A 19,257-nucleotide genomic window follows, 5' to 3' on the forward strand; every position below is an offset into this window, starting at 1 on the left:
GCATTTATACACTAAAAGGCTTCTGGTAAATAGCAAGAGAATGGAGTTTTTTTTTTCTTTAAACTACAAGATGCCTCAGTAGGAAATGCAGATCAGAAAGAAGCACTCGGTATTCAATGGCTCAAACAAATGTGTATCTTTATGTGACACACACATAAAAAGATGTCAGCAGACATCAGGCATCAACTCACAAGTTTGCAGAAGATCAGAGCTACATCAGAAGCAGTCTCCTGATGATCCTTTTGCATCCTGAAACTCCTTTGTAAGAGGCACTTTTTTTGTTCATTCTGTGCAGGCGTGCAGAATTTCTCATAGTCTGTACAAACACCTGGGCAATTCTATTTTAAAAGCTGTGCTGTAGGTGTTTAACTAGGAGGAATCAGTTTGTAATTGCTCACAGTAATGTAGATGTCTGTAGTTATGTATTTAGAACAGCATGTAGTGACAAGAGAAGGAATGGCTTCAAACTGAAAATTTTAGACTCAGTAGTAGGAAAACATTTATTTTGAGGGTGCTGAGGCAGTGGGACAGTGGATGCCTGATCCCTGGCGTTCCAGGCCAGGTTGGATGGAGCTCGGAGCACAGTGGTCTAGTGAAGTGTCCTTCCCTATCGTGGTGGGGTTGGAATTAGATAATCCCTTCCACTGCAAACTATTCTATGATTCTAAATGCAACCTCTATAATGCACACTACACAGAGCATGTGTAAGTTGGCCAGCTGTCAGGAGCCGCCGGGTAAACTTTCAGGGAACTAACAGAACATAAATTAGTGTTTTTCATAATACGCTTCTGACGCTGGCATCTGTGCTTCTGTGCAGATGAGACAGCCTTTTAATACGTACACACAAACATTTATTTCAAATCAAACTCAAAAGCGGCAGTAGTTCTCCGGAGGCCGAGCATTCGCCCACAGCCGCGGCCCCACTCACTGCGGGCCCCAGCGCCCGGCGGTTCCGCAGCCCCGCAGCAGCGCCTGCGCGGCCGCGCGCCCGCTCTCGCCGGCCCCCGAAGCTTCGTGAAGATTCCGGAAGGCTCCGGCCGGCTCTTTCCGCCGCCGGAGCTGCCCCGCCCCCGGGGCTGCTGCCCGGCTTCCTTCCTTCCTCCCCTCTTCCTTCCGCCGTGTTCCAGCGGGCTCTCCCGGGCGGCGGGGCAGGAGGTGCCGTGGTCATGTCGCTGCTCTGCTACAACCGGGGCTGCGGGCAGCGCTTCGACCCCGAGAACAACACGGAGGGTGAGGGCGGCGGAGGGGCCGGGGCGCGGTGCCTCCCTGGCTGCCAACGCGGGGAGCGGGGGCGGCCCCGGGGCTCTGCGGGGCGGTGTGAGCCCGTCCCGGCCGGGCCCGGGCCCCGCGGCGCTGCGGGGCTCTCAGCCGGCCCCGGGTGCGGCTGCCCGGGGACACGCGTGTGGGGCCGGGGCGGGCCCGGCGCTGCACGGCGCTGTCATGTGTGCCAAAGGCGCTCAATGCCAGCGTGGGCTTCTCTGCTGAGGGCCTCTGTGGGTGTTGCATTCATCGCAGTTACCAGCGGGTTTTTGGTTTTTAGTTTGGTTGGCTGGTTGGTTTGGTTTTTGTGGTGGTTTTTTTTTTTTTTTTTTTTTTTTTTTTGGTTTTTTTTTTAGTTTAAGTGTGTGGATTTGCAGCAGGTAATTAAATGTGCCTGAATTGCACACATGTGCCTGTTCTTCCAAGTGCCTTGAGCGCTTGCAGTGCTTCTGTGTTTCCTGAGAATGCTAGTGAAGCATGTTTAAACGTATTTAAACCCCTCTGTCGTTTGGGGTTCCATAATTCCGCAGAGGTGCAGAAGGGTGAGTTGAGTTTTCTTTCAGAAGGCTCGCCCTCACCTGCGTTATAAAGTAACTGTGTTGGTTGAATTTCTAGAATGTTCTCTTTGAAGTAATTTAAGTTTTAGTGACCCCCAGGGCTAGAAGTAGGCTAACATGTTCTAGCTTGTACATTTTTCGTGGTTTAGAACCGTGGCAATAAAGAGTGTTTATTTTTCTGAGCTACGTGGTTTTGCATAGACAGGAGCAACATATTGGGTAGGATTTGCTAATGTTAGTAACAGCAGAAGTGGGCACAGTTATGGAATGCTTACATTTAGGGATCTATTCCACCACCGTCCCCTACACCCCTTTGCCCCAAAAGGCAAACCAGATATTTATTGTTTAAAAAAGAAATCCTATTAGGACTTTGTGACTTGTGCTCCTTATAAAAGTAGCACTTCTTTACAGTTTGTGATCAAGCTGTAGTAAACTAGGTCAGGTTGGCATGGCCATATGCTAGCTCTGTGGTGCTTGGGTTGGGGAAACAATTTCATGGCATGCAGTTTGTTTCAGTAAGTGGCTGGAACGTGTAGTGGAATCACTGTGCCCTAGACTAAGCGTTTCTGAAGGCAAATGCAATTATTTACAGATCTCTGCAGACAACCAAGTTTTGCATATGGGTGACCCCTGCAAATATCTACTTTGATATTTTAATGAAAGGACTAATAAAGTGCTTTAAGGATGCAGCAGTAAGGTGATAGTGTGTGCATGGTAGGATCAGTTTGACTATGAAATTGACATAAAAAAAGCTCCAAACAAACAAAAACCTGATAAATTATAGTACTTGTGTCTCCAGAAATTATCTGAGGGTTAGAGAAAATGGCTTGGAAATACTTTGGTCTTCCTGGTAAAGGGAAGATGTTAACAGCAGTGGAGAGGTAACTTGTTTGTTTGTTTGGTTTTTTTTTCAGTGAAAATGTAGAATAGCAACCAAAAGCTGCAGCAATCTGATCTCCTACAAATCAGAACTAGGATAAGCTTTTATCTGCTTGTATCCTAATTTTCTGTTGGGCTCGGTGTGAGCACAGACAGGCTGATGCTTTACTGTGCTCTGGCAGGCTCAGTGGTCAGAGTGCTCAGTGGTCAGAACCCGCTGGCTCTGCTGAGGCTCTGCAGCGCTCCTTGTCCTGGCACCTTCTCTCCTGGAGCACGCAGGGCCCTCGGGAGGCAGCAGCCGAGCAGGCTGTCATTGGCTCCACCTGGTACCTGCTGCAGGGCAGCTCCAGGGAGTGAGGAGAATGGATTGCGCTTGGCCAGATGGACCACCAGCACTTGTCTGTGTCTGCCTTGAGCTGGAGCATAGCCGCCCGTGAGTTAGTTGATTTTGTGATGGTTCTGGTCTCTAAAACGGTAGCTGTTATTAGCAGCATCTCTCTAGTGAATAATTAGAAATATTCATTTAAGTCTTCTGACTCAGAAATAATCTTTACTACAAAACAGAGTTTATTTTTACTCTCACGGTACTTACAATGACATACTTTTGGAAAAGAATAACCTCTGCTTTTATTTGATTTAACAATGAAGTCCTGGTCATTATGCAAAATAACCACCTTTTTCCTTTTTGATTTTCCTGTGAAGTTTGCCAGTGTTAGCTTTTCATGCTGAAACTGAAGGAATTGGTAGAGGTTTATGGATATATTTGTAAGTCTTGCTGGAGGACTAATGTCCTAAAATGTGTGCATTTTGAGTTTAGATGGGAACTGATATCCCTCAGACTGTATAAGTGTTTTAAACACAGGCACTGAATATAAAATCAAAGGAAATTGTACAAAATTAGGTTTCTTTAAAAATCTACATATTTATAAAAAAGATAAAACCATTTGGATTGGGTTTTTTCCTATTAAATATCTGTAGGCAGATTGCTAATGGAGTTATTTATCACTTTTTTCTTTTGCTTCCTATTATGTGCTTTGTAACTGTTTGTGTCACTTTTAAGTGTTTCTAATTTTGCTTTAAGGCTAAAAGATAGTGCTTAGTCAAGTCAGTAAAATACTGTCCATGCAGTAACTGTCAGTGAGAAGTTATATAATCACAGCAGTTTTATTACATGTTAAAGGAATACAAGTAAAAGAGAACAGCTGTGTAATGTTGATAAACATTTGTGAATACAAACACTTTCATTAATGGAGATTGTACATTATACCCATAAAAACAGTGTAGTGTTTGTACAGAATCTATTAGTAATAAATAGTATTGATACATCAAAATTGCCTGCATGTGGAAGACTAACCCTTGGGTTCAAATCCTTAGGTGGCTTAGGATTCTACAAACATTGAAAGAAAACAAAGTAGTTACTGTTCAAATCATGAACTCATGATTTGTATCAAGAGACTTTTTTAACAGAATACTTCTCGACAAAGCTGTGATCAGGTTCAAAAAGATGTATTTGAAGCCATAAATCAGTGTTTTCTGTCTGTCAGGTAGCCATAGGGTCACCTTCTTACTTCTGCAAAATTACCAGTAAGGCCTGATTACTGATGGAGGCAGGGATGATCCATAGAGAGTTTCCTTGTTCCTCATGGAAGTAGTAGTTTGTCTTAGATACCTGCTTTCTAGTTTGTGTTGTGTAATCCTTAAGAAGAAAGAAGACCTCATTATTTATGTTTATTATATGCACTCAGATTGCTTTTTTGGGGGAATCTGGATTTTTCTGAGTAATGATGTGCCCTCAGGGAAGTGGGACAGCTCATGGCATACATTAATTGTGAATGTGGCATTTTTGCTGGGTTTGTAATCATATGAATAAATATTCTTGGTGTGCCTCAATGATTAATAATAATCATTGTCTTCTAGGTTCATGCACATACCATCCAGGTGTGCCTGTTTTTCATGATGCTCTCAAAGTAAGTATGCATCTGTCCTTTTAAGTATTTTCTGTTATCTGCTTGGTTTTTTATCTTTTTAATTTCATATCTTTCAGTGTTGAGAAACTGATGTTCAGCCTATCATGAACAACCCCATGAAATTAGAAAAGCCCAGTTACTAATTCCTGAAAAAGAAATTTAAAACTCCACTCATATGGTCTAAATGCCATGCAAGTCTAGATGACTGTTTCCTGTTGATTAACTGACTTTAGGTCTCTCAGCAGTGTAATTAGGTCCTCTAAATAGGACTGTGGAGCCATTGAGAGGTTTCATACTCTTTAAATTAATTAACCTGCTTGGAATTCAGAGCAGCTGCTTGTGGTGTAATGTGGCCAGAGCACTAATGTGTATGTGACATTTGTCTGCTGTAAAACACAGTCATGTTCATTAATCAGCCAAATGAGAATGTTGGTTGAATTGGGACTGGTCACCCCTGCCTCTTATGCAACTGTCCAGGATTCTTGGGCTCCATCTTCAGTGAAGAATTAAATGTACCTGTGATGGGTCTCCAGTGCTTAGCCCAACTGCACAGCCCATCCTTGGTTTTGTGCTAAACTGTTTTCCCTCTTCAAGGATCTACTCGATGCATACAAAGTGCTTACAGGGGATCATTTCAGACATAACTGCTGAAACAGTGCTGGAAATCATTCTAATAATTTGTGTGTAGTCAAAATTCTGGTGTCCAAAAATGGAGCCTGCCTCTTTATTAATACTGATGTAGCCTAAGTGGCTTTTCTTAGAGCACTAAACTGCTGTTTAGATGAGCTTTGAGGGAGTGAGTGGGTTGTTTTTTTTCTTAGTACTTAGGAACTACTTCTGCTGGAAGTGCATCTCCTCTCAACAGTGTGGTGTCTTTTGGCCTTGTGAAGGCTTCTGCGTTTGTGCTGGGCAGTGTGTTTGCTCTGAGCTGTTGCTTATACTGCACTACCTGACTCTGGAATCAACCATCATGTTTCACTGGCAAATTGGGGCAAACACTCTTAGATCAAATAATGTACAGTTGCTTAGACAATGATAAATTTTTTGTACAAAATTACAGCTGTACTCAGAGCACAGTACAAAAATCTTCTACATAATTATGAAGAAAGAAATTATTCAGTTAGCTAAAAAATTTATGTTTACTCCCTTTTTCTCTTACATACTCACTGTTTACAAACAAGTACCACTTTCCTCCTTCTCCTTATCCTGCCTCTTGCCTCTTAATTAAAAATTTATCATTATTGCAAGTGTGCAGTTTTCTTCATGCTATGAGTTCTAGATAATCTAGGTGGGCAGGATGAACCTTTTGTCTCCTCAATTGTGGAAATAGTTTATATTTTGAGGGTATTTTAGAACCACCTACCTAAAACCCATTGTGTTGCACCACTTAAGCTTTCAAAGCAGTGGTGCATTAGTCAATCTGTTGCCTCTAATAAGCTTCTTTGAGTTCTAAGATATATTATTCACAGTGGCAAGGCAATTTGCTCTAAAGTTGAATTTCTGGTTTATATAATAAAAAGTGATCTTGATTGATGTAGTTGGATAGCTGTGCAATGCACATATCCAACTCTGTTGGTGGAAGATAAGAAATTGAAATATCTGAGTGGTGCTCAAGGAAAAAAACAAATCCCTCTCATTTTTGGAAGAGGGCCTTGAGCATTGAGCCACAGGTGAGCCTGGTCTCAGGTGTAGTCTTTGTTTGTTTTGCTTACATGTTACTTAATCAGATGAAGTAACATTTCTGTTCTCAGTTGCACAGAGTTGGCACCTAACTTGTCATGGAAGTATTGCCTCACATTTACTGAACTTTTTGATTAAGGCAGCACCAGCAAACTATAAGACTTCTCTGACTTTTAAAAATGCAGATGATACTATTGTCCACAGTAGGGAAGAAAACAGTTGCTAATTTTGATATGCCACATCTTTTAAAGAAAAATAATAAATATTTTGCATTTTTAAAGCTGTTGTTAAGTTCTGTGGTCATGCCTATGTTGTTTCTCTTCCAAAATGTTTGTAGGGCTGGTCATGTTGTAAGAGGAGAACAACAGACTTTTCTGACTTCTTAAGCATTGTGGTATGTACTCATGATTCTTTACAATTTCTATACTTGTCAAGTGAGAGTGATTAATATTAAATGGTGCATGTGCTTACATGTTTTAAATTAGCCTAATTCTGTTGAAACTGTCTAAATTCTTATATGCTCTATTTTTTTTCATATAATGCTGAAGTCAAAGCTCATTTTCAAGCTTTGTTAAAATGATCAAAATAGGTTTGGATAGAACTGCTTGCTAATTAAGAAGAATGGTCAGCATCTATTGCCTCTTTCTTGACTACAGAAAGTATGTGTTTTTCTTTTAACTTATATGGAAAATGAGAATATTTTCCACTTTAGTGGTAGGGTTTCCTTTGCAGCCAGTGTTAAGAGTGGGCTACAGGAAAAGATGGAGCTGAAGAAATGAGTCAAGAAGACTTGTTGCAGTTTTTGTTGATTTGTAATGTATGTGCACTAAACTGCATTTGTATATAAATTAAAACATATGCTTTCCACAATAGGGCTGTACAAAGGGTTTCCATAACAGTGAGAAACCTCCTGAGCCTGTTAAACCAGAAGTCAAAACTACCTCTGAGCGAAAGGAGCTAGCTGAACTGAAACCCAAATTTCAAGAACACATAATTCAGGCACCAAAACCATTGGAAACAATTAAGAGACCAAGGTACGGTATATGCAACTTAAGGTTTTCCGAATTTGTAGTCAGTTGGTCAAGTTAAAGCTTGCTTGGTTATTCAGTGTTGTACATTTCATGAATTCTAGAAATTCTAAAATTAACCTTAGAAGACCTTGGTTTTGGTAGAAGTGATTTTGTTATCCTGAGCTTCAAAATATGAGAAAAGAATTCTGGTTATGAAAAAGAAGTGCTTGATCTTTCAACACAATAAGTGAAAATTGAAGTCTATAACCTCATAGCTTAAAATGCCACTAGAAACTGTGTTAAGTGTTTTAAACAGTAATGAAAATAATTTTGGGATGCTTCTATTTAGATTCCTTAGTATCTCTGATTTATTTTTATTTTTGTAGAATATTTAGGATTTACAGTTGACTGCCTTCTAAGTTTCTAGTCTGTTTTTTCATGAACAGTACAGATTGGCATTTACAACTGTAGTTTGTTTGTTGAAGGGAGGTTTGAAAGGAATAGCCTTGTAGGAAGATTAAAAGTTACTACTTTGTCTTCTATAAATTCTTTCTCATGAAGTTGACACTAATACATGGATTTTTTTAGCCCAGATGAGCCAATGACAAATTTGCAGCTGAAAGTGTCAGCTTCCTTGAAACAAGCTCTCGATAAACTGAAACTGTCATCAGAAAATGAAGGGAGAAAAGGTAAGGAGACAGGGAGATTAAGTAGGTGTGTGATGCTAAGTGTCACAAAAATAAATGAAATGCTGATCTTGTCATTTCTGAAGTGATAGTTTCCTTAATAATCTGAAATACCTTCCAGTCCAGGAAATGATGGTTGAAGTTCAGATGTGGGTAACATGGAGACTTGGTTGTCAGGAGCAGTTCATTGTCATTAGCATTATTTGAACTGTGTCTTTTCTAAGATTTTGTTTAGAATGTCTGTAATGGGAACATCCATTTCTGAATATGTGACTGACAGAGTTACCAAGAAATGAGCTTTACTTCCTATTATTGCAGAGACAGTATCATATAAAGCCTTCATAAATTGGTGGAATTCCTTGGAAGACTAGTCGGTTCTCCCTTGTCTGTTTTTCCTCTTTCTTCTTCCCACATTTTATTTGGGATTTGGTTCCAGAACCACACTGCTCCTTAAGTAACTTTATAATTTCAGCCTACGCTTGTGGCTATTTTATGCTCTTTTGTTCTTGTGCCAAGCTAATTTAGCTCTTCTTTCTCCATGGCATCCAAATTATTTCCTTGTGTGCATTTATAGACAGCAGTTGAAGCCTTTTACATTCTTGGTTTTACAAAACTGAACTAGGTGAATGATTGTTCACTTCCCCTGTGATTGTAATGATCCTCTTCATCTTTTTTTATTTACCCCACTTAAAATGTGTAAAGATACAGAGCCTAGAATTTGATGCATAGGTAACACAGCTTTTGGAATGTTTCTCTCTACCTCTCTAGCAGATTTCACTGTCAGGCAAAAAAATAGAATCTTGAAGAGGAAGGTTTTTCTATTCTCCTCCTCAGCTCATTTTAGTTGTTAATAAAGCAAAGTGTTCAGTCGATTACATAATTCATTTGCTATTTTCTGTAATAATCTGTTTACAGAGGAAGATAGTGATGAAATCAAGATTGGGACGGCATGTAAAAATGCTGGCTGTTCAAAAGTAAGTGGTTTAGTTGTACTCTAAATGCAGCTGCTCAGCTATTAAGTGAGCAGTTTTGGGTTTTTATGTGCTACAAGTTAATTTGGAAAAGGCACAAAGTCCATTGGGTTTAACTTATGCATATTTGATAACATGCTTTAGTATGAACAAATGTGAGTTGTTCGCAGAAAGTTGAAGATTTTTTTTCCTAAGCCTGTCATGAACTTCTAATTAGTAAGCTTCTCAAATCCATGGTACTGAGGTGTTTCAACTTAACATATTAAATATAGTGTTGGTGAGAGGTGGCTTACTGATAACACTTGAGTTGCTCTTGATAATGTGTATAGATCAGAAGTATCTACAGATCTTAACAGTTAATGCTTCCTTCAAGAAGAATTAAAAAGTCAGTGTTTTAACACATCTAGTACCAAAATTAGTCATTATATTATGTAGTCATTTTAAGTGAAAATTACACTGACAGGCTTGTTTTGTACAAAACGGGACAGTAAAATTTAAATAGCTATTTTACCTGGCAGATTTTGCATTATCTAATGAAGCTCTGGCGGGAGGAGAACTTTGGCAGTCTTTGTGTTGGGAAGAACTGACCTGATATTCAGTGGCTAAGTTGTATATTGTTTATTTTTACTTTCTGTAGAGAATCCATGTGTTTTGTGAATGACAGATTTAATTTATTTTCAAGTTAAGTTCTTGTTTTCTCTGAATACTCAGAGTATTCTAAAGACAAAAATCTCTATGAGGATCTGCAGTAACCTTTATGAGCATAGGTGGTGTCACCATTGATGTATGCCATTGAACTAACATAAAGTACAGCTTCTTAGCAGTGCCAGAGAACCTTCTGTGAAGGAAGGTTGAACACTCACTTTGAAAAGCTAGAACAAGCCATTAAATCTAGAGTATTTACCCAAAAGCTTTGTCGTACTTTGGTCATTATTTCTGGGTTTTGTTGTGTTTTAATTTATTCCTTGCTCCAAATCCGTAGCAGTAATACTCTTTAAATGCTTTGTCCCACCAGACATACGAAGGACCGCACAGCACAGAAGAAGTATGTATATACCATTCTGGTGTACCTATTTTCCATGAAGGGTTAGTATTCAGCTAACTTCCATTTTTGTACCTCTGTTCTGTGAAGGGTTAGTATTCAGTTAACTTCAGGTCTTTATAACTAGTTTATTGTGTATTCTTACTTTCTTTGTAAATGTTGCCTTGATTTATTCTCTATTCCCTCTTCTATCAAAAATGACAATGCTTGAAAAGAGTATATGGAAGTAACAGTAATCCTGCATAAAAGAGCTTAAATGTTCACTGTAAACAGTGTCCTAAATATTGTTTGTTAATTACTTTGCAAACTTTCAAGGATGAAGTATTGGAGCTGTTGTAAAAGAAAAACTTCTGACTTCAATACATTTCTAGCTCAAGAAGGCTGCACAAGAGGAACACACATGTGGACTAAAAAGGATGCAGTAAGTAGCATTAAGATTGCATTCTGTAACTGGCTATTCTGAATTTTGAATACTGAAATGTAGTTTGTAGCTTGATTGAGTTATTATTGTAGCTGACCTATTACAGATCACCACCTTTGACATAATGTGGAAGCTACATAATGTACATAGCAGGAAAACTGAGAAATGGAGTGTGAAGTAGTGTGGGGTACAGGAGTAACTGATTCTTTAAGAATATTGTATTTGGTCACACGATGGATACAGGTGAACAAAAAGTTCTTGTTATGAATGTGTTGTCTGTTGCTGAGGCAAAAAGGGTTTGACACTGCAAACATCATGAATATTTAACAAAAGAAAAGAAAAATAAGTTATAAAAAGTGTAGTTTCATGACTTCATTCCAGAGCGATTACTTCATAAATCCTTTACTTCTTTTAAATCTTATAATTGCTGCTTGCTTTGAATATTTATATTTTTGTTCAAGAACTATTTGCAAGTGCAAAAAGTAGGGATTAAAAAACAGTTGAAGTGGTGAGTCTAAAGCAGGAGAGTGTAGAAAAAGACTAAAGAGTTTATCCACATTTAAAGAAACCATGAGAATATTAATTGTATGTATATTGAGATAATCGGCTTCTATCCAGCAAGGGGTTTTTTTACCTTAGCTTTTTGCTTTTATTTTGAGGGTTTTTTTCACAGTTTACTTGCTTCTTCTGCATTGGAGAACAGAGAGTAATACTTTTTTTTTGCAGGACTATGAAGCATTGTTGGAGTCACAGCATTCTTTCTCTGTGTTCAGTTCCTTTTTATAACCTGCTGGCTAACTGTAGTCTTGGAAAGGAAGTTGATCCACCAAGTACAACATTTTTTTTTGTTGTAGTTTGTTTGAGAGGGAAATACTGAAATTCTTAGTAAAAAGAATTGGAAGTGGAGTCTTGAGTCTTCTGTGAAGATGAAATACAGTCCTTTATTAGCTGTGCTAATTAGCTATTAAAAAAAGTCCTGGGCATTTCTGCTGTTAAGCTTGTAAAAACATATTCAAATGTAATTCTAAGTCTTTTTTTCTTCCTGTACTTTTTTCCTTATATAGGGTACTAAAGTAGTTCCATGCAGGCATGATTGGCACCAAACTGGAGGAGAAGTGACTGTTTCTGTATATGCTAAAAACTCTGTCCCTGATCTGAGCTACGTGGAAGCTAATAGCACAATGGTGAGCCTCTACCTTAAGTTCAGCAACTTGAACCTAGGAAAATCTGCTCAGTTTTATTTACAAGGCAGAGATAGCATAAGACTCTTTTTTGAGTAACTGCTTTTTCTTGGCATTTGTGTTTGTTCAAGTATGTATAGCTTTTTTCTCCCTTCTGTTTGGACATCTGCACTTTAATGTGTGGGGCTTTTTTAAAGCTGCAATAAAGTATGCAAAAAAAAAATCTTTGATTTGACTTCCATAATTAAAACTCAAGCATGATGGGTTTGCATCACCATATGTATAAATAATTATAGAGTCATCATTTACTTGTATTTGACTTAATGTAATTTGATACCATTCTTCATTGTATGCTGTTTCACAGCTACTAATATTAAACAGCTGTTTAAATGCCTCTCTTATTTCTTAATCTAAAATTATAAGATACCAGTGGTCACTGTTGATTGCAACTGTATCATAATCTATTAAAATAGATACTCATCTCTATTTCAGAGGGATAATTTTATCACTTTGGGCATTGTAGGATCCAAGTCCTAAAGTCCTATTCTGTTTAAACATGCTCGGGGTGTCAGATGTTTTATTAACATGATAAACTTCTCTATTTTTTTTTTTTGTTTTTTTCCTGTTAAGGTAAATATCCATATTGTATTTGAAGGAGAAAAGGAGTTTCACCGTACTGTGAAGTTATGGGGAGTAAGTATAAAAATATGTTTTCTATTAAAAAGAAACAAACAAAAAATCTAACAAAAAACCCCAAAAGGAAACCGAAGCATAAGTCATTAGCTTTTTCTCTTTCAAAATGGTGTGGTTTTCCTCATTACTCTGTTTTTTGAAATAATTTCTGTTGCATGACATTGAGTAATTACATTTAAATCTGAATAAAATGACCCTGGAGATAAAGTGTGACATCATAATGGGCATTGCTTTGTACAGAAGGTGGCCTTCCAAGGTCCTTTCTGATCCAGCACCATGGTAGTGGTATTGCAGAAAACCCTTGGTTATGTATGTTAGCCAATGTATGTTAGATATGCATCGGCATATGTTTATGCCATAAGCATTCCATAGCTTGGGAATGGGAAACAGTCTTGATTTTTCAAGATACTAGAGGGTTCTTCATTTACCTAACCATCTACTGAAATTTAGTGATGAGGTACTCCCTAACTTAAATCCCCAGTATCTGTTAAATTAAAGCATGAAACACCTTTACTGTTCTAGGTGATCGATGTAAAGAGGAGTTACGTGAACATGACCGCTACAAAGATTGAGCTCACCATGAGAAAAGCAGAGCCCCTGCTATGGGCAAGTCTGGAGTTACCAGTCTCCAACACACAACCAAAACAGGAGAGTTCGGATCAATAACAATTCCAAGAGACAAGTTATTTTCCATAATGAAGTGGTGACTTGCTACTGTAATCAAATATTTAACTTTTATATAGATTTTTTTTTTAATGCTAGTTCATCTGTTCCCTTCTAGAAAGAAATTTGACGCACAGCAAATGGGGGTGTAAACTTGAAAGGGTAACAGTTATTTCTGCTCTTGCTCCCATGGGTATGTTTATGCTAGATGTGATGTCTCCATGGGAATTTGGAGTAAAACAGCTATTGCCCTTTGCTTGCAGCCTTCCCTTCCATGCACTGACTATCCCAGTAGATGTGCTCTCTGTTCGCAGTGAGTGTCTTTGTTTTTCAGCTGTTCTGTTTAGTCTGAATGCATTTGGTAGCCTGTGTTAAATTCAACACTGTTATGAAGCTTACAGTAATGCAGACACAAAAATCTGAGACTGAACTGATTGGCATGTAATTCTACATCTAGAGTAAAAGGTTACATAAACAGAAATAGGAAGTTGTACACTTGTAGACTTTCGTGTTCTGAAACGAAGTTTTCTTTCAGTACCTGTTGGCTTATGTAGGAATGAAATGAATGGTGTTATTCCAAGGATTTCAGTACTGCTGACTCCTGCTGTCTTTCATGTATCAAAGCAGATCAGGTTTAAATTTTAAAAAAGGTGGCAAGAAGGGATTATTTTTACTCTTTTACATTTGCTATTTCAATAGTTAAATATAAAAGCAAATGGACAGTGAAATGGCTGTATAACTTAGCATTTCAGCTGTGAAGAGTATGCAAACAGCAAACTATTGTAAAATTACCAAAGTGCTGTATATATTCGGCAGCCTTTAGAATGTATAGTCTGTCCTATTTTACAGCATTGAAAATCTCAAGATTCTTCTCAAAGTAGATGGATATGTGTAGTAGGAGAAGCCAGGACACGCTGTAGGTGTCTTGGTAAAACAATTTCCAAATAGATATGTGTATCTCGTGACTCTGAGGATGGTCATCTAAGAACTGCAGTTCTATACAGGGCAAAACTTAGGAAAACAACATGCTTTACAATCTGTCTCATATTGTAATTGTACCTTTGACTCAACACTTCAGAAGAATACTGTATCTTTTGAGCAGACTGTAATTAGAAATCAAGACCTTAGTTTTGTTTTCAGTTCATCAGTAAAGGTGTGTGGCTGAAAACAGGATAGCTGTAAAGATGTGATTTTTTTTTGATTTTTTTTTTTAATTCAGGCAGCAACATACTCAGTAACATTACTTTCTATTTCTGGTTGGAATAGTTTCTTAAATTTGGCTTGCAGCTGAAATAAAGATGTTTTCCTATTAAAGTAATAAATAATGCACACCGTTTATTGTGCCTAATCCTGTATACGTAAACAAGAGGGTTTGTGGATTGTTAAATGCGTGGATGCTCATCTATCAGCCTTGGCAGACCTGGAATAGTGTCAGGAGAAACACAAGGTGTAGTAAAGGCATTCTGAAGTGAAATGCAGATTTCTGAGAATCTTGCTGTTTTCCAGTAGGTATGATTTGACTCAGATTTCTGTCTCTAACAGTACTTGAAATCCTACTTCATGCTTAAAGTAGTAGGAAATACATTACCAAAGAAACCATCCCTGAACACCAAGAAGGTAACACTGGTGATACAAATATATATGTACACATGCGTAAAATTGTTTTGGTGCTTTTCTCTACCTTAATCTCAAGATCCTTTGTCTTCAACTACTTAGTTTGAGCATGGCTGTATGCTCCTTTGGGCCCTTTTAAAAAATTTCAGCTCTAAGTTCTGCTGTATAGATTCTGTTAACCTCTAATAATGCCTTTTTTTCCTCTTTTTTTTTAAAATCTGAAAATGTCAGGTACTGCAAAGTGATGGGGTACAAGCTTATAAAATACGTGCCTGCCAGGTGGTCCTCTGAAAATTGAACAGATGTTCCTTGATGTGTTCTGAACCAACAAGTAGAGTACTTATTAGTTAGTGTGACACTGAGAACATCAGTGGATGAAAAATTCTAGATAGCTGTAGCTACTAGCATGCCATCTGTGTTGGTGGGTGCAGAAATCTGAACTTGGACAGCAAAATTAGTAGTGCTTAAATGCCAGGATAAAGTTCTTGTTTAACAAGCAAGTTCAAATGTGTCTATGCATATGGATATATAAATATCCTAAATATGTTAAAAAATATGGAAAACATATTTTCTCTTAATTTGCATCCTCATGTGCATTAGGTTTATGTAATGTAAAACCTATTTTAAAGAACTACATGGAAAATGGAGTTCCTTGGGAAAACAATTTCTGTTTTTCAGTAAGTTGTATTCTGCCTTAGTGCACTAACAAATAGAGAGAAATGTGGATGAATGGGCCGTCTCATGTGAATGCTGCAGACTTTGGGATCCTTTAACTACTTGTTACACTCTTCCAAACTATGTTCTGCTGGTAGCTTAGTCACCTTGGCCATAAGTGGGAGAAAGCTCCTGTGAACACAGTCCCCAGTTTTGCTTTTGCTTTTTTTTCCTCCTGTTCTTCTCTTATTGTTCATACTTTCAGAACAAAGCTAAAGATACTTCAGGTGTTCTAAAATGACTCCCCCCCCCAATCAGTGGCAAAACAACCACTTTTAAAGCTTACCTGTTAAAAAAGCAAGCAAACAAATTAAAGAACCCATGAAAACCCCACCAGCTTTGGTCAGGCAAGAAAGTATAGATAGTACAATAACAGCATAGTTTCTGTGCCGTGGGATGCTTTTCAAAATAAAAGTATAAAACCCTTCAGATGGCCTTGACTGCCATAAGCTGTCTGTTTAACTGCAGCAATTCTTAGCAGATTTTATAACCGTATGTCTGCATCTATCCTGAAACTCCAAGAGCTGTATCACTCACTGTATTTGAGCAGTTGCTCACAACAGGCTTCAACACACCAAGGGTTGTTCCTGGTGTTTCATGCAATGACATCCTGACATGCATAGTGGTAGCAAACACTTTGATGGAATATTGGCTTGGCTGTAACTTTTATTAGTAAGTATGGAGAGAAGGGAGGCCAACTGTGGTGTACTAAACCAATCATGATGGCTACTTTCCCAAAAGCAAGATCTGTCAAGGAAGCAAAGTGATATGTGATCACAGGCATTCACCTGTCTAATAATATGACACTATATTGCAAACCAGTATGAGCAGGAGTATTCAGTGTTGAATTCATCCTTTTTTCATGCTCTCAGATCTTGTGCTGTACTTATCAAAATAAGTTGATACAGTCTGACTATATTTTTATAAATGAGTGTTTAAGAGCTGTAGTGTGTTTCAGTATGGGTTTATGTGTTACACATGTAGACAAGCATGTCACGTGAGTTAGAGCTGGCTGTCCAGGTGCATATAAAACTTCACCTTCATGATCCCTTTATAATACAAAAAATTGCATGGGTATACAAGTTTATGACAGAAATCTTAATATTTTCCCTCATGTATAAGCCCATTTTCCTATCTAACAGATTTCACACCTAACATTACATCTCAGGTAAAAAGTGATAGAGGATGAGAGGAAAGGGCCTCAAGTTGCACCAGGGGAGGTTTAGATTGTTAGGAAAAACAGTTTTTATGGAAGGGGTTGTCAGGGATTAGAACAAGCTGCCCAGGGGAGAGTGCAGTCACCGTGCCTGGAGGTGTTTAAAAAAAATACGGCACTTGAGGACATGGGTTAATGGTGAACATGGTGGTGGTGCTGCCTTGGTGGCTGGTGACCTTAGAGGCTTTTCCAGTCTTAACAATTCTGTGTTCTTGTATCTGTAAGAACATTTCTTGGAGGAATTGGAATTTATGTGAAATATTAATACATTGCTAAGCACAGGGCTGATCAGCTATATTGACTCTAAGGTGCTGATACAACTTGACAGAATAATCTTCCATTGGATGGTATATTCTGGATTGTGTACATTATCAAGTCACCATTTCAGTAGTTTAGGAATTAGTTTTACTAGGAATTTTGCCTTCAGAAAAAAATATACCTATTCTACATAATGATGCATTTTTGGCTTGCATTCTTTAAACATGGCATGAGTATTGATTAAATACTATATCTGTTAATGATTGGTCTTTCCCAATTTGCTTCTAAATTTTTTTTACTTCTGTTCAGGAAGGAGATCCTTTTTTAAGTAATGAGTTACGTGTCTGGAACACTGTTTAAGGGTGGTAATCATTTTGGCATTATAAGAGTCTTGAATTACAGTTGAAGAGGAGATGACTTTTCGCATGGCTGTTTGATTCTGCACATTCACAAAACGTACACACAGAAATTAATCTCGTGTCTTCATGCTCTAGTTTTTTTCTAAATGTATCCAATAAAATTCTTATTACGTGCTGGTTGCATTTGAGGTTTGTGTTTGACTCCTTTTGTTATGGGTGTGAACTTCCCTGTTAGTTTGCAGCATGGTTGTTGAAGTAAAATGTCGGTGGACATTTTCCACATGTAGGTCTATATAGGAGTGAAACTGCATCGCCAAGGGGTTTTTCCCACCTGTTGTTCATTTCTTTGCTTGTTGCTTTCTAAAGCTACAGCCCAGTCAGGATATGAGTTTTGCAGAAATCTGAGTGTAGTTGCTGAGATGGAGGCCTATCACATTCACAGAAATAGTTCAGTCCAAGACTTTTGAGCTGTCACAAACTTAACGGAACAGAAGTGGAATAATTCCAGATACAGTGGCTGTTTCTAAAGTTGCTGATGGTACTGTTGCTTTAATTTTTTTTCTGGTTTCTTAGAAGAAGAAGATAACTTTCCAAGACCTCTGGCATTCACTCAGTGTAGAAAAAGGTTCACCTCTTGAAGCCTGATATCTTCTATGGTAATAAATACTTGGGCTTCTCCCAAAGTTTGTGTAGATGTTTTGACCAGAGGGTAACCAATGTATTGTCACAGACATTACAAACTAATCCACAGTCAAATGAGTGTTAATCAGAAAATGAAGCATCCTTTTGAATAAAATATTTTTGTTACCTGCTAGAAACAAGTATTTGAAGAATTAGTTAATTGTTAAATTTTAAAGCTGCATTGCAACAAAATTCATTTAAAGCTACCTAGAGGCAGATCTTTTACATTACAATGATCTGTGAAATATTTTTAGTCCAGAAACCTTGTTCTCAGAAATGTGATTTAAACCTATGATAAATACTGATACTGCAATATTATTGCTGAATTCCATGATTGGGAAAAAAACTAACCTAATATACTTCTAGGCTAATGTGCTTAAAGTAATTTGTTCCTCCTTAATTGGAAATCAGGCTTGTGTATAACAAGGCAGAGTTGATGCAGTGTGCTTCTATACCCCAAGGGACTTAATTTAGGGTTTTTTTTAAGGGAATGCCTTGTAATCAGGTTATATCATTATGTATATAAACAACCCAAATTTTAAACGTTCTGCTCATAGTGAAAGCAGTTAACATTTGGAGTGTCAACTCACGTTCAAAACCTACAGTAAAGAGGTAGTTTAAGTTCTTTAACTGCAGCTTTGTGAACTGGAAGCTTGTTGGCTCTTCTGTTACCAGAGTTTTACTTTACTGGATAACTTAAGTGGGATGCTTGTGCTTTCCATGAGCAATTAACAGCTGTAAAGAGAAGGTTGGTAAGATGAATGGAGGACAGTGAAATGTAGTTGAAAATAAGCTTTTAAGAAAAAGATTGTCACATGTTTGTTGTTGAAAATAATTCAGAGAAGATGTGCTAAGGGTGATGCAAATGAAAACTCCCAACAGCTGAACTTAACAGTGTTTTATACTTTTCTCACATACCTTTGTAAGGGTTTACCTCCTTGCTGTGTGAGCACACAGTCAGTGCTTGTTTTGCTCAATAACAAGCTCAACATGTGCATTTATAATTAAACAGCTGTATTGACTCACATTGCCTGAGTACAGTTGGGAGTTGTACAGTGAAAAGTGGCCAAAAGTTCAGTGTGGTTTAGTGATAATACCCAAATGCTGAGCACATAATTCTTAAGCTAAACCATGTGTAATTTTAATGAGTTTTTGCTTTTCACAATTGCATTATATAATGCACATATGTTTTACCTTAAACTGCCCCATAAGGGTATTTCAGTAAGCATAACTATTCAGGAGTGTATTGCAACCTGTGGCATTGTACGTCCTCCCTTTTACTCCATGCATTGCAGGTGTTCTTCACTGAAGTTTGAAGTATAGTTTTGTGCAGACTGAGCAGTAACTGTTAGAGAGCTGACAGATTTTGCTAGAGGTTCTCCATATTCTGGTAATTGTGTTTTAG

General features: G+C 38.0%; 1 protein-coding gene across 1 annotated transcript; it reads left to right on the forward strand.

Annotated features, from left to right (window-relative positions):
- The first annotated feature begins 1,035 nt into the window (after positions 1-1,035).
- CHORDC1 (cysteine and histidine rich domain containing 1) lies at positions 1,036-17,359 on the forward strand. The gene is made up of 11 exons (XM_058045726.1): positions 1,036-1,230; positions 4,614-4,663; positions 6,681-6,737; positions 7,217-7,377; positions 7,942-8,042; positions 8,955-9,013; positions 10,026-10,096; positions 10,368-10,473; positions 11,538-11,657; positions 12,285-12,347; positions 12,870-17,359. Exons 1-11 carry the CDS (start codon positions 1,167-1,169, stop codon positions 13,011-13,013), a joined length of 996 nt encoding a protein of 331 aa, XP_057901709.1. The 5' UTR covers positions 1,036-1,166; the 3' UTR covers positions 13,014-17,359.
- The last annotated feature ends 1,898 nt before the right edge of the window (positions 17,360-19,257 follow it).

This window comes from Melospiza georgiana, chromosome 2 (assembly GCF_028018845.1).
Source record: "Melospiza georgiana isolate bMelGeo1 chromosome 2, bMelGeo1.pri, whole genome shotgun sequence".
NCBI classification, from domain to species: domain Eukaryota; kingdom Metazoa; phylum Chordata; class Aves; order Passeriformes; family Passerellidae; genus Melospiza; species Melospiza georgiana.

Excerpts from the sequence above, each read along its gene's own strand:
- CHORDC1 (XM_058045726.1), top strand. The coding sequence starts at position 1,167 with ATGTCGCTGCTCTGCTACAACCGGGGCTGCGGGCAGCGCTTCGACCCC. Across the intron at positions 10,097-10,367 it reads GTACCTATTTTCCATGAAGG|GATGAAGTATTGGAGCTGTT; the intron begins GTTAGTATTCAG and ends CAAACTTTCAAG. Across the intron at positions 12,348-12,869 it reads GTACTGTGAAGTTATGGGGA|GTGATCGATGTAAAGAGGAG; the intron begins GTAAGTATAAAA and ends TTACTGTTCTAG.